Source organism: Electrona antarctica (genome assembly GCF_951216825.1).
Source record: "Electrona antarctica genome assembly, chromosome: 24".
Lineage (NCBI taxonomy): Eukaryota > Metazoa > Chordata > Actinopteri > Myctophiformes > Myctophidae > Electrona > Electrona antarctica.
In genome coordinates, this window is record NC_136803.1 from 8,223,400 (window position 1) to 8,241,821 (window position 18,422).

The window sequence follows — 18,422 nt, forward strand, 5'->3', positions numbered from 1 at the left end:
CTGTCTGTGATGGTAGACACCTTTATGGACCTCTCTGTGATGGTAGACACCTTTATGGACCTGTCTGTGATGGTAGACACCTTTATGGACCTGTCTGTGATGGTAGACACCTTTATGGACCTCTCTGTGATGGTAGACAACTTTAACTTTATGGACCTGTCTGTGATGGTAGACAACTTTATGGCCCTCTCTGTGACTGTAGACACCTGTATGGACACGTCTGTGGAGAACGCTAGTGGTAAGCATTGTTTTTTTGTGCAGATTTGCCACACATGTGGCTCAACGTTCTCTAACTAAAGCAGAGAGGAGAAAAACAATGGCACATCGCACCCGTGATTGGTCTACACAGCACCGGTTCCCAAACACTGGGTTGTGATTGGTCTACACAGCACCGGTTCCCAAACACTGGGTTGTGATTGGTCTACACAGCACCGGTTCCCAAACACTGGGTTGTGATTGGTCTACACAGCACCGGTTCCCAAACACTGGGTTGTGATTGGTCTACACAGCACCGGTACCCAGACACTGGGTCGGGACCCATCTGCGGGTCGCGGGCACACATTTTTTTAAGGGTCCCATACATTTTGGTTCCCTACATTTTGTTATTAATTATTATTATTTTAAAGTTTTACTTATTTATTAAAGTATTATTAAAAAAAAAAAAAAAAAAAAAATATCCCAAAAAAGCAAAGATGTTTATGATTGATTTAAAGACAAAATTCAATGTTTTTTTTTTTTTTTTTCAGTAATCTCATGAAGAAATCAAAGAAAAAATAATAATCTAATAAATCCCATAAATTAGAAAACAAATGTTTAAGTAGCAGTAGTGAGAATAGCAGATCTACAAGCTCACAACACGTCGCTTCGCGCCGCGTTGTGAGCTTGTAGATCTGCTATTTCCACTTCAGTTTGGGGGTCCCCCGGGGGGGGTGGGGGGGGAAGGGGGGGGGTCTTCTCCAGCGTTAGAGGATCTGAAACAGTGCAACGAGTCTCCCGGTGTGCCTGCAGGGGAATTTATTGACAACCACACAGTATTTACAACTATACAAGTTATGTGAAATAACTTTTAATTTACTATAGAAGTACTTTGTGCACTACTGTCTACGCCACCGTCCCACTGAGCACCAGGCGGGGCTACGCCACCGTCCCACTGAGCACCGGGCGGGGCTACGCCACCGTCCCCCTGAGCACCGGGCGGGGCTACGCCACCGTCCCACTGCGCACCGGGCGGGGCTACGCCACCGTCCCACTGAGCACCGGGCGGGGGTACGCCACCGTCCCACTGAGCACCGGGCGGGGCTACGCCACCGTCCCACTGAGCAACGGGCGGGGCTACGCCACCGTCCCACTGAGCAACGGGCGGGGCTACGCCACCGTCCCACTGAGCAACGGGCGGGGCTACGCCACCGTCCCACTGAGCACCGGGTGGGGCTATCAGACGTCCATGTGAAACCGCCCAGGCAGACCGGACGCGTGTTTTCTGAAAACTGGCGGAAAAAAACGCTGCTAAAAATCTGACAAAACGCAGCAGGGACCTTTAAGGTGGTCCGCACATGGGACGCGTTTTTCGGGAAAACCGATGGAGAAACGCCGGTAAAAATCCGGGGGAAAAAAACCGCGGCGCTCGGTGTGTTTGTGGAGACCTTTTACTGCTCGGAAAGAGAACGTTCTCTTAGCGACGTCTAGGCCGAGCTTAGACGGCCATCAGCTGTTCTTTAAAGAACAGCTGGACTCTGTACAGATGTTTAAAGAACAGCTGGACTCTGTACAGATGTTTAAACATCTGTACAGAGTCCAGCTGTTCTTTAAACATCTGTACAGAGTCCAGCTGTTCTATAAACATCTGTACAGAGTCCAGTAGTACAGCTGTTCCATACTTGGAGTTAACTTTGTTTTCAAATGTGACGCTTCGTATGAGCTCTGTTAATATTAACCTTTTTAAAAAGATGCATCGTTTAGTTCCTCATGATAGGATTATTGAGGCCAGGTGCTTTTTCCTGTTGCATTCTCCGCTGTTTTTTAAAAACAGCGAAATATATATATATATATATATATATATATATATATATATATATATATATATACACATATATATACACATATATATAAATATATATATATAGACCGTCTTTATATAGCTGTTGAAACGTCTAATCTAAGCCTAGACCTACTACTAAAAACAACATTCCGTTTTAGTCCCGGTTCTAACCCATGTTTAGACGTCTGATAGCCTGTGGAATGCTCAGAGGGAAACCTGACCCTACCATTCTGTTGACCAGTTTCAATCTGGTGTCAAACCAGTTTGTCTCAATCTGGTGTCAGTCCAGTTTGGTTCAATCTGGTGTGAATCCAGTTTGGTTCAATCTGGTGTCAGTCCAGTTTGGTTCAATCTGGTGTCAGTCCAGTTTGGTTCAATCTGGTGTCAATCCAGTTTGGTTCAATCTGGTGTCAATCCAGTTTGGTTCAATCTGGTGTCAGTCCCCAGTTTGCTCAATCTGGTGTCAATCCAGTTTGGTTCAATCTGGTGTCAGTCCAGTTTGGTTCAATCTGGTGTCAGTCCAGTTTGTCTCAATCTGGTGTCAGTCCAGTTTGTCTCAATCTGGTGTCAGTCCAGTTTGTCTCAATCTGGTGTCAGTCCAGTTTGGTTCAATCTGGTGTCAGTCTCCAGTTTGGTTCAATCTGGTGTCAGTCCAGTTTGTCTCAATCTGGTGTCAGTCCCCAGTTTGTATCAATCTGGTGTCAATCCCCAGTTTGGTTCAATCTGGTGTCAGTCCAGTTTGGTTCAATCTGGTGTCCGTCCAGTTTGGTTCAATCTGGTGTCAGTCCAGTTTGTATCAATCTGGTGTCAGTCCAGTTTGGTTCAATCTGGTGTCAGTCCAGTTTGGTTCAATCTGGTGTCCGTCCAGTTTGGTTTAATCTGGTGTCAGTCCAGTTTGGTTCAATCTGGTGTTCGTCCAGTTTGGTTCAATCTGGTGTCAGTCCAGTTTGTATCAATCTGGTGTCAGTCCAGTTTGGTTCAATCTGGTGTCAGTCCAGTTTGGTTCAATCTGGTGTCCGTCCAGTTTGGTTCAATCTGGTGTCAGGTCCCCAGTCAGTTTTTGGGCATTTTATTATCGACAAGAATTTATTTTTTGTAATGTTCATCACCAAAAAAAAAAGAGAAAAGAAACAAAAAAACAGACGATCTACAAGCTCACAACGCGTGGCAGTGCCGTTAGCTTGCAGATCGGTTATTTTAGCCATGAATACAGGTTGTTGTGTCTTTGACTTTTTAGTTGTTTTTTTTGACTTGCCCATCGTTGAGTTGGCGCTTCGCTTTGCTTTTGGCACAACGAGGTTTGGCAAAACCCACCGATCTTCAGAAACGCAGATCTATTGATCTATATACCAAGAGAGACACAGAGTGACTGGCTGGCGATGAGGAATGCGGAGCCCGCTTGGATCATGCAGAATAACGAGTGTTTTTGGGTTGTGTGTGAGAGAGAGAGAGAGAGAGAGAGCGTTTTATGAACGCCTCAGAGTGCAGGACGTCTTATGTTGTCCGGCGCGGGTGTGGGGGGGGGGGGGGGGGAGGGGGGAGGGGCGGGGCCATGTGGGCGGATACCTTTACACCTCAAAGGCTGGGAACTTTGATTTCATTGGTTGCAATATGTCAGCCAGGAAGTAGATGGTGCCAGCCATACCTAGAGAGCAGAGACAAGAAGTAGACATTTATCAGACGCTCTTTAATCCAGAGAGACTTAATTAATTAGATTAATTTAATCCAGAGAGATTTAATGAATTAGATTAATTTAATCCAGAGCGATTTACAGTAAGCAAGAACAAAAAAACATGGTAACATCAAATACCCTGAAGAAGGCAACCTGCTGCCGAAACGTTGGGTCAACAAAGTTTCTAGCATCGTGACTACGAGCTGTGCTCAAAACACATACACACAATACATACAAAGTTGTCATCAAGAGTCATAAGGAGGCTAAGAGTTTAATGTTCTATGTAATGAAACCGGCGGAAGATTGGGAGTGAGTCTGTAGTTCTGACTGCAATGGGAAGTTCATTCCATAGTTTAGATTGGGAGTGAGTCTGTAGTTCTGACTGTAATGGGAAGTTCATTCCATAGTTTAGATTGGGAGTGAGTCTGTAGTTCTGACTGCAATGGGAAGTTCATTCCATAGTTTAGATTGGGAGTGAGTCTGTAGTTCTGACTGCAATGGGAAGTTCATTCCATAGTTTAGATTGGGAGTGAGTCTGTAGTTCTGACTGAAATGGGAAGTTCATTCCATAGTTTAGATTGGGAGTGAGTCTGTAGTTCGGACTGCAATGGGAAGTTCATTCCATAGTTTAGATTGGGAGTGAGTCTGTAGTTCTGACTGTAATGGGAAGTTCATTCCATAGTTTAGATTGGGAGTGAGTCTGTAGTTCTGACTGTAATGGGAAGTTCATTCCATAGTTTAGATTGGGAGTGAGTCTGTAGTTCTGACTGCAATGGGAAGTTCATTCCATAGTTTAGATTGGGAGTGAGTCTGTAGTTCTGACTGTAATGGGAAGTTCATTCCATAGTTTAGATTGGGAGTGAGTCTGTAGTTCTGACTGTAATGGGAAGTTCATTCCATAGTTTAGATTGGGAGTGAGTCTGTAGTTCTGACTGTAATGGGAAGTTCATTCCATAGTTTAGATTGGGAGTGAGTCTGTAGTTCTGACTGCAATGGGAAGTTCATTCCATAGTTTAGATTGGGAGTGAGTCTGTAGTTCTGACTGCAATGGGAAGTTCATTCCATAGTTTAGATTGGGAGTGAGTCTGTAGTTCTGACTGAAATGGGAAGTTCATTCCATAGTTTAGATTGGGAGTGAGTCTGTAGTTCGGACTGTAATGGGAAGTTCATTCCATAGTTTAGATTGGGAGTGAGTCTGTAGTTCTGACTGCAATGGGAAGTTCATTCCATAGTTTAGATTGGGAGTGAGTCTGTAGTTCTGACTGTAATGGGAAGTTCATTCCATAGTTTAGATTGGGAGTGAGTCTGTAGTTCTGACTGTAATGGGAAGTTCATTCCATAGTTTAGATTGGGAGTGAGTCTGTAGTTCTGACTGTAATGGGAAGTTCATTCCATAGTTTAGATTGGGAGTGAGTCTGTAGTTCTGACTGTAATGGGAAGTTCATTCCATAGTTTAGATTGGGAGTGAGTCTGTAGTTTCGTTTTTAAGATTTGTTTTTGGCTTTTGTGCCTTTATTGATAGTTACAGTGACGACGGACAGAGGAGAGAGAGAGAGACAGACAGAGAGAGAGAGAGATAGAGAGAGAGAGAGAGAGAGAGAAGCGGAGAGACAGAGAGAGAGAAAGAGAGAGAGAGAGAAGGGGAGAGACACGCAGCAATAAGGTCGTCATTAACGGGACTCGAACACGCGGCGCGCTGTCAAGCCAGGGTGGTCGGTGGGCTTTAATATGATTTTACCTTCAAAGAGTGAGAAGGGAGTGTCCGGGGTCCGGCAGCCATGTTTGCCATAGTTCATGCACCAATCAGCAAACTGCAGACACAGAGAGAGAGAGAGAGAGAGAAGACAAGGATGAAAACCAAAGACAACCTTGAGACTGAAAACGTTTGTATGAAGTCCTACCATTTACCATTTAATGACCATGAAGTCCTACCATTTACCATTTAGTCATTTATCAGACGCTCTTAATCCAGAGCGAGTTACAGTAAAAGCAAGGACTGTTCCAACCAGCTGCAGAAATCACAGACTGATTTCGTACTTTTCTGTGAAATATCCAAGACTGATGATTTTATGGAAGAAGCTTCTGAACATATTGAATAGTTTGACCACTTCAATGCTCTGATCTTAAAATAATCTAAATAATCACGTATCTACGAACTCTGAGTGCATCACAGACACAGTGAGAACTCTGAGTGCATCACAGTGAGAACTATGAGTGCATCACAGTGAGAACTATGAGTGCATCACAGTGAGAACTATGAGAGCATCACAGTGAGAACTATGAGTGCATCACAGTGAGAACTCTGAGTGCATCACAGTGAGAACTATGAGAGCATCACAGTGAGAACTATGAGAGCATCACAGTGAGAACTCTGAGTGCATCACAGTGAGAACTCTGAGTGCATCACAGTGAGAACTATGAGTGCATCACAGTGAGAACTATGAGTGCATCACAGTGAGAACTATGAGAGCATCACAGTGAGAACTATGAGTGCATCACAGTGAGAACTATGAGTGCATCACAGACACAGTGAGAACTATGAGTGCATCACAGACACAGTGAGAACTATGAGTGCATCACAGACACAGTGAGAACTATGAGTGCATCACAGACACAGTGAGAACTATGAGTGCATCACAGACACAGTAGTGGTGCAGAGGGGTGGGGGTCCTGGTAGAGGGGTTTGGGGTAGGGGTGGGGGTCCTGGGGTAGTGGTAGGGGTCCTGGTAGAGGGGTTTGGGGTAGGGGTCCTGGTAGAGGGGTTTGGGGTAGGGGTGGGGGTCCTGGGGTAGTGGTAGGGGTCCTGGTAGAGGGGTTTGGGGTAGGGGTGGGGGTCCTGGGGTAGTGGTAGGGGTCCTGGTAGAGGGGTTTGGGGTAGGGGTGGTGGTCGTGGGGTAGGGGTACTCACCATACAAGCTCTGTAGAGGTGTTTGGGGTCCTGGTAGAGGTGTTTTGGGTAGGGGTACTCACCATACAGGCTCTGTAGAGGTGTTTGGGGTCCTGGCAGAGGTGTTTTGGGTAGGGGTACTCACCATACAGGCTCTGTAGAGGTGCTTGGGATCCTGGGTCAGACGGTACAGAGCCAGGAAGGTATAGGCGTTCCCCGCCACGCCGTGACACAAGCCGTATCCTTTCTTCAGCAGGCCGTAGCGCCATACCACCTCCCCGCACCAGAGGGCGTACTCCAGGTACTGAGACACGCCGAACACCTGCGACACCACACCACAGGAAACCACAGAAAGTTCATGGATTAAAACAAAATACAACCTGAACGACTGAAAAGTCCTAAAATGTGATTTGTGAAACAGCGTGGAAAGGATCTCCCCACATTAGTCCTGTGTTTCAGTATTTATAAACAATAAAGGATCTCCCTACATTAGTCCTGTGTTTCAGTATTTATAAACAATAAAGGATCTCCCCACATTAGTCCTGTGTTTCAGTATTTATAAACAATAAAGGATCTCCCCACATTCGTCCTGTGTTTCAGTATTTATAAACAGTAAAGGATCTCCCCACATTAGTCCTGTGTTTCAGTATTTATAAACAATAAAGGATCTCCCCACATTCGCCCTGTGTTTCAGTATTTATAAACAATAAAGGTTCTCCCCACATTCGCCCTGTGTTTCAGTATTTATAAACAATAAAGGTTCTCCCCACATTAGTCCTGTGTTTCAGTATTTATAAACAATAAAGGATCTCCCCACATTAGTCCTGTGTTTCAGTATTTATAAACAATAAAGGATCTCCCCACATTCGCCCTGTGTTTCAGTATTTATAAACAATAAAGGTTCTCCCCACATTAGTCCTGTGTTTCAGTATTTATAAACAATAAAGGATCTCCCCACATTAGTCCTGTGTTTCAGTATTTATAAACAATAAAGGATCTCCCCACATTCGCCCTGTGTTTCAGTATTTATAAACAATAAAGGATCTCCCCACATTAGTCCTGTGTTTCAGTATTTATAAACAATTAGCACAATATGTAGAAGTATGGTTTGGCCAACCGGGTCAAGAAATTGCGTCTTAAAACAACGAATAACTGAAAATAGTCCATCTAAATCTAACAACACTGTAAAATAGTCCACAGGGCCGGCCCTGAGCAATTTGGCGCCCTAGGCCGGATTTTTCCCGGCGCCCACCGCGACCACCCCCAGACCTCACCTTGTAGACCACCCCCCAGGTAGACCCCCCCCCCGGTAGACCACCCCCCAGGTCTCACCTTGTAGACCACCCCCCAGGTAGACCACCCCCCAGGTAGACTCCCCCCCCAGACCACCCCCAGGTCTCACCTTGTAGGCCTGCAGCAGCATGTAGACCACCCCCCAGGTAGACCACCCCCCCGGTAGACCACCCCCCGGTAGACCCCCCCCCCCCCAGGTAGACCACCCCCCGGTAGACCCCCCCCCCCCCCAGGTAGACCACCCCCCAGGTAGACCCCCCCCCCCCAGGTAGACCACCCCCCAGGTAGACCACCCCCCAGGTAGACCACCCCCCGGTAGACCCCCCCCCCCCCCAGGTAGACCACCCCCCAGGTAGACCACCCCCCGGTAGACCCCCCCCCCCAGGTAGACCACCCCCCAGGTAGACCCCCCCCCCCCCAGGTAGACCACCCCCCAGGTAGACCACCCCCCAGGTAGACCACCCCCCGGTAGACCCCCCCCCCCCAGGTAGACCACCCCCCAGGTAGACCACCCCCCAGGTAGACTCCCCCCCCCAGACCACCCCCAGGTCTCACCTTGTAGGCCTGCAGCAGCATGTAGACTAGGGTTTAATGCCGGGATCCCGGGATTTCGGGTCTCCCGGGCATAGGTCACGCAATTTCCCGCCCGGAAATTTCTTCGGGACCCGTCGTCCCGGAGTTTTTTTTTTCTTGTAGGGAAATTACACTAAAGGGGTTTTCACACAGTGCGCGTTCTTTCCCCTTATCTATGAGTGATCAAATGTCCAATCTGAACCCTCCCATCATTTTCAAACATGTTTGATGATATTTATATGGAATTATGGATTACACTCGAGGGCTGCAATGGGAACTGGAGCCAGCGGGACCCAACGTAAATGTTGGCGGCGCGGGCGGTATTTAAATAGCCTACCTGCGGACGGGCAGGCACGGCCGGTCAAGATGAAATCAGTGGGACCCCGCAAATCCTGCATCCTCCCGCAATTAATCAGATAGGGCCTACCGAGTTTATATACACTTTAGCAAAATATGAATGTCTGACAGTCAGACATCTTCAGGCACGCTCCCAAAGCTGCTGCACCTGTCAATCATTAGCCTAATCAGTCACTCTGTGAGAATTGTGTGTTTTACGGACGGAGCGAGGAGTTTCCTTTCTCTGTGATGGACATTGTCACTTTTTGCTTTTGCCTGCATGTGTGCAGCAATAACGTGAAACGGAACACAAACAAAGATGAGTAGGCTACACTTTGTTTTATAATAACCACCAGCACGCAGCGTCTCTCTCTCTCTCTCTCTCTCTCTCTCTCTCCCTCTCTCTCTCTCTCTCGCTCTCTCTCTCTAATAATCAGTGTGCTGTGCACTGGACGTGCTGGCTAATTTAACACCCAATCGGACTTTTCATAAAGTACAAAGCGGGATGATCACATTCTCTGCAGCGGAGAAGGGGTCCGGGGACCCACTGCATGCTCAAAGGGTGAAAGACCATAGCTAAGGTATCTATGTGAAAGACGTGAGGTCGTTTATTTTTTTCCCCGTGCTTAGTCACATTAGTGCAAACTCCTGTGTCCCTTTTTCTGAATAGCGTAGTAGGCCTAATACATTATTAATATTTTAATGTAATACTTTTATTGTAGGCTATATGTTCATATTTCGTTCAAATAAAACGTTTTAAACCAAAAAATATCACTATTCTATTGAACATATGAAGTATCTATACATATAAATGCATTTTGGTGGGCACTTTCTTTCTTTTTTTTCTGACGGGAATTCCCGCGGGAGCCCGGGAAAAGGTCCGCAAATTCCCGGGAATTAAAATGAGCCAAATCCGGGAAAATATTAAACCCTAATGTAGACCACCCCCCAGGTAGACCACCCCCCCGGTAGACCACCCCCCAGGTAGACCACCCCCCGGTAGACCACCCCCCAGGTAGACCACCCCCCAGGTAGACCCGCCCCCCCAGGTAGACCACCCCCCCCCAGGTCTCACCTTGTAGGCCTGCAGCAGCATGTAGACCACCCCGGGGGCTCCGTGACACCAGTGCACCAGCAGGTCTCGGTTGTCTCCCAGACAGGGAGGGTAGTTTCCTGACGGGAACTTCAGGCGACACACGTAGTCCACGCTGGGCTTCACCAGGCGGTGCACCAGCTCGGCCCCGCCCACCACGCCAGGCTGCGGGACACACACACACACACACACACACAGGAAGAGCGTTACAGACAAACTGTAGATTCATACAGCGTTATTAGTCAGATCATACATGGGCAACTGGCGGCCCCCACAGTCACTTAAAGGGGCATTCCACTCATTTTCTACATTTTACTATGTCATTAATATACCTTAGAGCTGTTGTGTGGAAATAATAAAAAAGTCCCCCCATTCTGTGTTTACTAGAACTAGAGGTCTGAAAAAAATCATTAACATGGTGAAACACATCTTGATGATGTCATCAAGATGTGTTTCACCATGTTAATGATTTTTTTCATAATTACAGTTCTAGGAAACACAGAATGGGGGGGGGACTGTTTTATTATTTCCACACAACAGCTCTAAGGTATATTAATGACATAGTAAAATGTTGAAAATGGGTGGTTTTCCCCTTTAAGTCAGAGCGCGGTGGTCACATGAAGACTGAAGAGTAATTCAAAAATAGCAGATCTGCAGCAAAATATCAATATTATATCCATATCATGATATTAGACTAGAAATTGTCTGTGATTTTGGATATTGTACTGTTGTGATATGTAAGCATGTTCTATAAAATATAAATATCGGATCGGGAAAAATCGGCATCGGCAGATGCTCAAAATGATCGGAATCGGATCGGGAGCAAAATAACCATGATGGGGACATCCTGTTAATTAGTGTTAACCCCTTTTGGACTGAATTAATTTTACACTTATTACAAAATTAGACTTAATACACTATTTCACTATTACAGTTACTACTATCTCTATGATGTGATGCCATGTCCTAGTGCCTGATGGGTCAAATTTGTCCCAAACAGACAGTAGTCCTAGTGCCTGATGGGTCAAATTTGTCTCAAACAGACCAAATATCTCAGACAAAAGTAAGGTCAAATGTAATCTACTTCAATATTTCTATAGTTGAATCATCGAGTTAGCTGGTGTGTATTTTTATTTTAGCACAACTAATCTCAGATTTGGGCAGTAAGTCTTACACTGGCAGCCTAGAGCCATGTGCTGTCATCTCCACTTCCTGCTTTTTCAAATGAATGTAATGTATTCTTCAAACCACTTGATGGCGCCAAAGTGCTTCCAGTCCTACCTTGGCATGTGCCAAAACTGACCCACTAGGCTAGGTTTTATTAGAGTTTTATCCTAGAGTTTTATCCTATAGTTTTATTAGTTTTATCCTATAGTTTTATCAGTTTTATTAAAGTTTTATCTTATAGATCTATCAGTTTTATTAGAGATTTATTTTATAGTTTTATCAGAGTTTTATCCTATAGCTTTATCCTATAGTTTTATTAGTTTTATCCTAGTTTTATTAGTTTTATCCTATAGTTTTATCCTAGAGTTCTATTAGAGTTGTATTAGAGTGTTATTAGTTTTATCCTATAGTTTTATCCTATAGTTTTATAAGAGTTTTATCCTATAGTTTTATTAGAGTTTTATCCTATAGTTTTATTAGTTTTATCCTATAGTTTTATTAGAGTTTTATCCTACCTGGTACCACTCACCTTCATGAGGAAGTACCTGGTACCACTCACCTTCATGAGGACGTAGTAGATTCTGGCGAGGCCGTGGGCCACGCCCACGTACTGCTCCTGGTACCACTCATCTTCATGAGGAAGTACCTGGTACCACTCACCTTCATGAGGAAGTAGTAGATTCCGGCGAGGCCGTGCGCCGCGCCCACGTACTGCTCCTGGTACCACTCGTACATCAGAGGGGTCTGCTCCTGCACGCGGAACCTCCGGGACTGGCTGTCGCCCGACGCTAGGATGGCGTCGCTGATCTGCGGCGGAGAACACAGCATAGGTTAGGGAACAAACACCTGGATTGGAGAAACAACACGGAGGCTGTCTACAAAAAGGGACAGAGCAGACGGTACCTCCTGAGGAGGCTCAAGTCCTTTAATGTGTTTCAGGCTACTGAAAATGTGGCCCGGGGGCCGCATGCGGGGCACCCTCACATGTTCTCCCCGTGTCCCCTAGGGTACGTACCCTCACATGTTCTCCCCCTGTCCCCTAGGGTAGGTACCCTCACATGTTCTCCCCCTGTCCCCTAGGGTAGGTACCCTCACATGTCCTCCCCGTGTCCCCTAGGGTAGGTAACCTCACATGTTCTCCCCGTGTCCCCTAGGGTAGGTACCCTCACATGTTCTCCCCGTGTCCCCTAGGGTAGGTACCCTCACATGTTCTCCCCCTGTCCCCTAGGGTAGGTACCCTCACATGTTCTCCCCGTGTCCCCTAGGGTAGGTACCCTCACATGTTCTCCCCGTGTCCCCTAGGATAGGTACCCTCACATGTTCTCCCCCTGTCCCCTAGGGTAGGTACCCTCACATGTTCTCCCCGTGTCCCCTAGGGTAGGTACCCTCACATGTTCTCCCCGTGTCCCCTAGGGTAGGTAACCTCACATGTTCTCCCCCTGTCCCCTAGGGTAGGTACCCTCACATGTTCTCCCCGTGTCCCCTAGGGTAGGTACCCTCACATGTTCTCCCCGTGTCCCCTAGGGTAGGTAACCTCACATGTTCTCCCTGTGTCCCCTAGGGTAGGTACCCTCACAAAAACATGCAGTAATCCTGGTCTCTAAAACTGCCTCCCCCTGGCCAGCCGGGGCGCCTGATGGAGGGGAAAGGAACTGGTCTCTAAACTGCCTCCCCCTGGCCAGCCGGGGCGCCTGATGGAGGGGAAAGGAACTGGTCTCTAAACTGCCTCCCCCTGGCCAGCCGGGGCGCCTGATGGAGGGGAAAGGAACTGGTCTCTATACTGCCTCCCCCTGGCCAGCCGGGGCACCTGATGGAGGGGGAAGGAACTGGTCGGAATAACGCGTTCCTTCCACGCGCAACGTCCAACCAGGGGAACCCTGCTGTGCGATGGTGTCCAACTTAACGAGGTTGGATGTACTGCAGAGGGATGGATGTACCTGTTGGATGTACTGCAGAGGGATGGTGTCCTGGCCCAGCTGCTGGTTGATGAAGAGGAGGGCGTAGAGGTAACCCGTCCTTCCGTAGAGGAGCTCGTCTGGAAGGCCTCCTGCTCCCATCACCACCTTGTGGTGGAGCTGCAGCAGTCTGAGGGGTGGAGGAGAACATTACACCACCTGCACCGCCCGTCACCACCTTGTGGTGGCGCTGTTACACCACCTGCTGCACCACCCGTCACCACCTTGTGGTGGCGCTGTTTCACCACCTGCACCACCCGTCACCACCTTGTGCAGCATTATTGACTCAGGAATGGAACAAAAACAAAACAATTCAAAGAATAAATGACATTTTCCTCCTGTGTTAAAAACCCATTCTGAACGGGGACCCCTTTTGGTGTTTTAACTAAGCATTATGTTATACTTTAGCTATTGAAAAATAGCAGATCTACAAGCTCATAGCGCGCCACCGAGTGGCGCTCTACGAGCTTGTAGGTCTGCTATTTTTGAAAAATCGTGAAAATGCGGCGCAAATCTTTGAATATATATTCTTTCAGAAGACTTTTTTTTTTTATTTCGACGTCAGGCCTAAATGGGTTTAATAATATCTGAATAGGATGGGCCAGGTTCTACGATCAGGGCTCCACGCTTAGCATTTTTCCAACTAAGTTGAAAAATCACACCTGTGTGAACTGAGTGGTGCAAACGCCCCCCCCCCCCCCCTCTCTATCTCTCTCATTAGCAGGCAACAGTGCAGCACTATCTCTCTCTCTCTCTCTCTCTCATTAGCAGGCAACAGTGCAGCACTATCTCTCTATCTCTCTCTCTCTCATTAGCAGGCAACAGTGCAGCACTATCTCTCTCTCTCTCTCTCATTAGCAGGCAACAGTGCAGCACTATCTCTCTCTCTCATTAGCAGGCAACAGTGCAGCACTATCTCTCTCTCTCATTAGCAGGCAACAGTGCAGCACTATCTCTCTCTCTCTCTCTCTCTCTCTCATTAGCAGGCAACAGTGCAGCACTATCTCTCTCACTCTCTCTCTCTCTCTCTCATTAGCAGGCAACAGTGCAGCACTATCTCTCTCACTCTCTCTCTCTCTCTCTCTCATTAGCAGGCAACAGTGCAGCACTATCTCTCTCTCTCTCTCTCTCTCTCTCTCTCTCTCATTAGCAGGCAACAGTGCAGCACTATCTCTCTCACTCTCTCTCTCTCTCTCTCATTAGCAGGCAACAGTGCAGCACTATCTCTCTCTCTCTCTCTCTCTCTCTCTCTCTCTCTCATTAGCAGGCAACAGTGCAGCACTATCTCTCCCTCTCTCTCTCTCTCTCTCTCATTAGCAGGCAACAGTGCAGCACTATCTCTCTCTCTCTCTCTCATTAGCAGGCAACAGTGCAGCACTATCTCTCTCTCTCCGTTTCTGGCACAACAGCGCCACTTTTGGTACTCATTGGTACTGGTGCTCAGAGTCACACACAAACACACAAACATGAACACACGGTTGACACGGACATTGCTGTTCCTTGGAGTGGTTGCACCTCAAAAATCTAGTAGCACACCAATTATTTTAGGAGCACACGATGAAAAGTTATCAAATACTGTGTTTTTGAGGCGCTAGCCCCTCCTATATACAGCTTTAGTGACCACACATCTCAAGATTTGCCATTGACAATGAACGGGGAATTCAGGTCAAATGTCTGCTAAATCTTGTCCCCACACGTCTCAATATTTTGCCATTGGCAATGAACGGAGAAATTTGGTCAAAATTCCACTAAATATGACGTAAATTAAACATCAAAACATTAAAAAGGAAAATGTACGTCATATGCAAACGTGCAAATCAGCTAACCAATCACAGGCATTCTGATTGGCCAGTATGAGATGATTCATGATGATGTATGATGAGTGCCCCTCACTTCACACAGGTGTGATTTTTCTTTAATAAAGGGGCGGGCCATATGGCAAAATATTATTATTATTATCTTTTCAGCAATTATCAAAATATTGATATTGATCAGGATATCATTTTTATGCTTGTTTTTTATATAATCTATATAGCCAATTTGTTTTTTATGCTGATAGATTAATTTCTATGTTGCTCATGGATGGATGGATGGATGGATGGATGGACTATCCGTTTTTATCCTGCTGTTCTATCGTGTGATATTCAGTGCAGGTCAAGATGCTCAATTGTGAATTAAATTGTAACATTCTCCTTGGCTTTGACTGCTTCAGACAGAACATCTGACACACAGCTGCAGTAGACTATTTAATTTACTAAGCTGGTGGTGGTGGTGGAGGTCGTGGGGCCACTGCGGGGACAGTCCTTTGGGTGTTGGGTGGAATCACCCCACGGCTGCCTACCGTTGCTCGTTAAAGGGATAGTTCAGATTTTTTGAACTTAAGTTGTATGAAATACTTGCCATTAATATAGTGGTTGCAACTGTATTAATTGATTGCCCGAGTCCTGTGGTGGGAGTTCTGCTCTGGTTTTGGTGAAATATCAAGTAGTTCCGGTCATTTTGTGGGGGGCACTGGGGGCCACGCAGTAAAAGTAAATGAATCCACAAAACTAACGTCATTTGTATTGTTGACCTATTTCTAAAATATTAGTGCAACTTCCGTTCTTTTTTTACCCCTCTATCACACAGAACTATGTTTTTTGTGTTCATATCACTACGCCTAAAAAATAGTCGAAAGTCGAGCTAATATTTTAGAAATAGGTCAACAATACAAATTACGTTCGTTTTGTGGATTAATTTACTTTTACTGCGTGGCCCCAGTGCCCCCCACAAAATGACCAGAACTACTTAATATTGACCAAAACCAGAGAAGAACACCCACCATGGGACTCGGGCAATCAATTAATACAGTTGCAACCACTATAATAATGGCAAGTATTTCATACAACTTAAGTTAAAAAAATATGAACTATCCCGTTAAGCAGGTCACACAATGGATGGACCATTGATATTTATCCAGCCAGGTCGGTGATTACTAATATCATCCACGCGGTGCAACACGCGCTTTTGTAAGCGATGTGCTGAAGATTGTTTTGAATGATCGATATGAATCCGTCATGTGTGCGTGCACGCTTTATTTGTGCGTGCAGCCGCGCACAGTGTTTCTCCCGCGTTTGGTTAACACTCCATTACATTATAGAGCCCATTCGATTTATAAACACGGACCCCTTTTCCGGACGGACCGGCGGAAGTTGTTGATGTGTGTGTAGCAGCTAATAATAGCCACACCACTCTAGAGTCGATCGACAACAACGGGAGACAAGAATAAATCTATCGCGACTAGCGACTGGACCGCGGAGCACCGTCTAACACAGGATATTTTTTCATAATTAGACGGGATGATTTAGATCGCGAGTTATGAACGTTTTAAGATTTTCGTTTTCATCAGCTAAACAGGGGAGGGAGTTTTTCGATGACGTCTCACTCTTGCGCGTCACCGAGGATTGCCCACCGATTGCCCACCAAGGATCGCATGGCTATAGAGCCATGCGATCCGTTCTCATATCAATAAACTTCGTCTTTTGGACAATACTTCGTCCTGGGCGTCGGCCGTTACTAATAGAAAGGACAAAGAACTTCGTCCTGGGCGTTGGGAGTGTTAAAAGTTGGCGTTCAAACAGACTTTACAAATAAGTTTAGTATTCAACGTGTCGGGGACGCTATCATGATGCGTTGGCAGGGAACAACAGACACACTGACTGCACTGCCTGTGAGGGAACAACAGACACACTGACTGTGCTGTCTGTGAGGGAACAACAGACACACTGACTGTACTGCCTGTGAGGGAACAACAGACACACAGACTGTACTGCCTGTGAGGGAACAACAGACACACAGACTGTGCTGCCTGTGAGGGAACAACAGACACACTGACTGTACTGCCTGTGAGGGAACAACAGACACACTGACTGCACTGCCTGTGAGGGAACAACAGACACACTGACTGTGCTGTCTGTGAGGGAACAACAGACACACTGACTGTACTGCCTGTGAGGGAACAACAGACACACAGACTGTACTGCCTGTGAGGGAACAACAGACACACAGACTGTGCTGCCTGTGAGGGAACAACAGACACACTGACTGTACTGCCTGTGAGGGAACAACAGACACACAGACTGTACTGCCTGTGAGGGAACAACAGACACACTGACTGCACTGCCTGTGAGGGAACAACAGACACACAGACTGCACTGCCTGTGAGGGAACAACAGACACAAAGCAAAGAGTGCTAAAAGGGGGAGGGCGGGGCGGGGCGGTGGAAGCAAGGGGAACAGATCTTCAAGCTAAGGATGCATCGAGCCTCGACACGTTGTTAGCTTGTAGATCTGCTCTGTTTGGCGAACGACACCGCCGTACTACAAATATAAATGAGCCTTGTCTATCACGATTGAACGGTCAAGTTCTGTAGTCGCACCGGTGCTACAGATTGAATTCTACAACTCGCACGGTGCTATTTTTAGTAGCAAATGCGACTACCTAGTTGCCCTGTCTACGCTCCCTATCTCCCTCTCTAGTCTCTCTCTCACACATGTTTCACTGATTCACTGACCTGCTTAATAATAATAATAATACAACCATTTGTATAGCACCTTTCATGACATGAAATGCAGCTGTGCAAATGTGCTTTACAGAGCAATGGAGAAAAAAAAGAAAAGAAAAGCAAGGCATAAACATTAAAAAACAAGAGCAGTAATGCAATACAGTGAGGACATGAATAACAAAAAATAAAACATAAAAGCAAGAGTGTAGAAGTGGGTCTTGAGCTGCGCTTTAAAAAATGTCTACAGAGGCTGCCTGTCGAAGGTACAGTGGGAGTTTGTTACACGCCGTCGGCCCCTAGAAGCAAAAAGCTGCCTCCCCGTATTTTTAAGTTGCCATTTTTTTAGGCAAAGCGAGCAGGCCAGCAGTGGAAGACCTTAGGGGGCGGTTTGGGACATATTTAGGCAGGCAGTCATGTAGGTAGGAAGGTGCGAGACCATTGAGAGCTTTATAAACAAGTAAAATAATTTTAAAATCAATCCTAAAAACAACCGGAAGCCAGTGCAGTGACACTCCTTAGACACTCCTGGACCCCCGAGGACCCCCGAGCCCCCCCCCCCCCTCCCCCTGGGGACCCCCCCTCCTACCTGCTCAGACACTCCTGCGCTTCCTGGGCTCTCTGCATGCGGTGGTAGACCACCGAGGCCACGGCCAGCGGCCCGGCGTCGCCACACAGGAAGGTGACGTCCTGACGCTGCGTCAGACACTTCAGGCTGTGGCAGGCGTAGTCTAGAGCCTTCTGGAGGAAGGACGACTCAGCAAACACCTCGTGGAGGTGGAGGTACAGCAGAGCGATGCCTGGAGGGGGAGGAGGGAGGGAGGGTTAGCAGAGTGACTTAACCCATTTAAAATGGTAAATGGTGCAT

At 46.8% G+C, this 18,422-nt stretch overlaps 1 protein-coding gene across 2 annotated transcripts in view; it reads right to left on the reverse strand.

Moving 5' to 3' along the window:
• Positions 1–997: 997 nt before the first annotated feature.
• The window catches only part of lancl1 (LanC antibiotic synthetase component C-like 1 (bacterial)), a 28,311-nt gene continuing 10,886 nt past the window's right edge, over positions 998–18,422 (reverse strand). For both annotated transcript variants that reach the window (XM_079495956.1, XM_079495955.1), the window contains exons 4-10: positions 18,144–18,354; positions 12,997–13,144; positions 11,720–11,866; positions 9,875–10,057; positions 6,743–6,919; positions 5,449–5,521; positions 998–3,683 (exon numbers count right to left, since the gene is read on the reverse strand). In XM_079495956.1, coding sequence (XP_079352082.1) covers positions 3,607–3,683; positions 5,449–5,521; positions 6,743–6,919; positions 9,875–10,057; positions 11,720–11,866; positions 12,997–13,144; positions 18,144–18,354 — 1,016 coding nt within the window. In that variant the 3' untranslated portion in view covers positions 998–3,606. The remainder of the gene's footprint in view (positions 3,684–5,448; positions 5,522–6,742; positions 6,920–9,874; positions 10,058–11,719; positions 11,867–12,996; positions 13,145–18,143; positions 18,355–18,422) is intronic.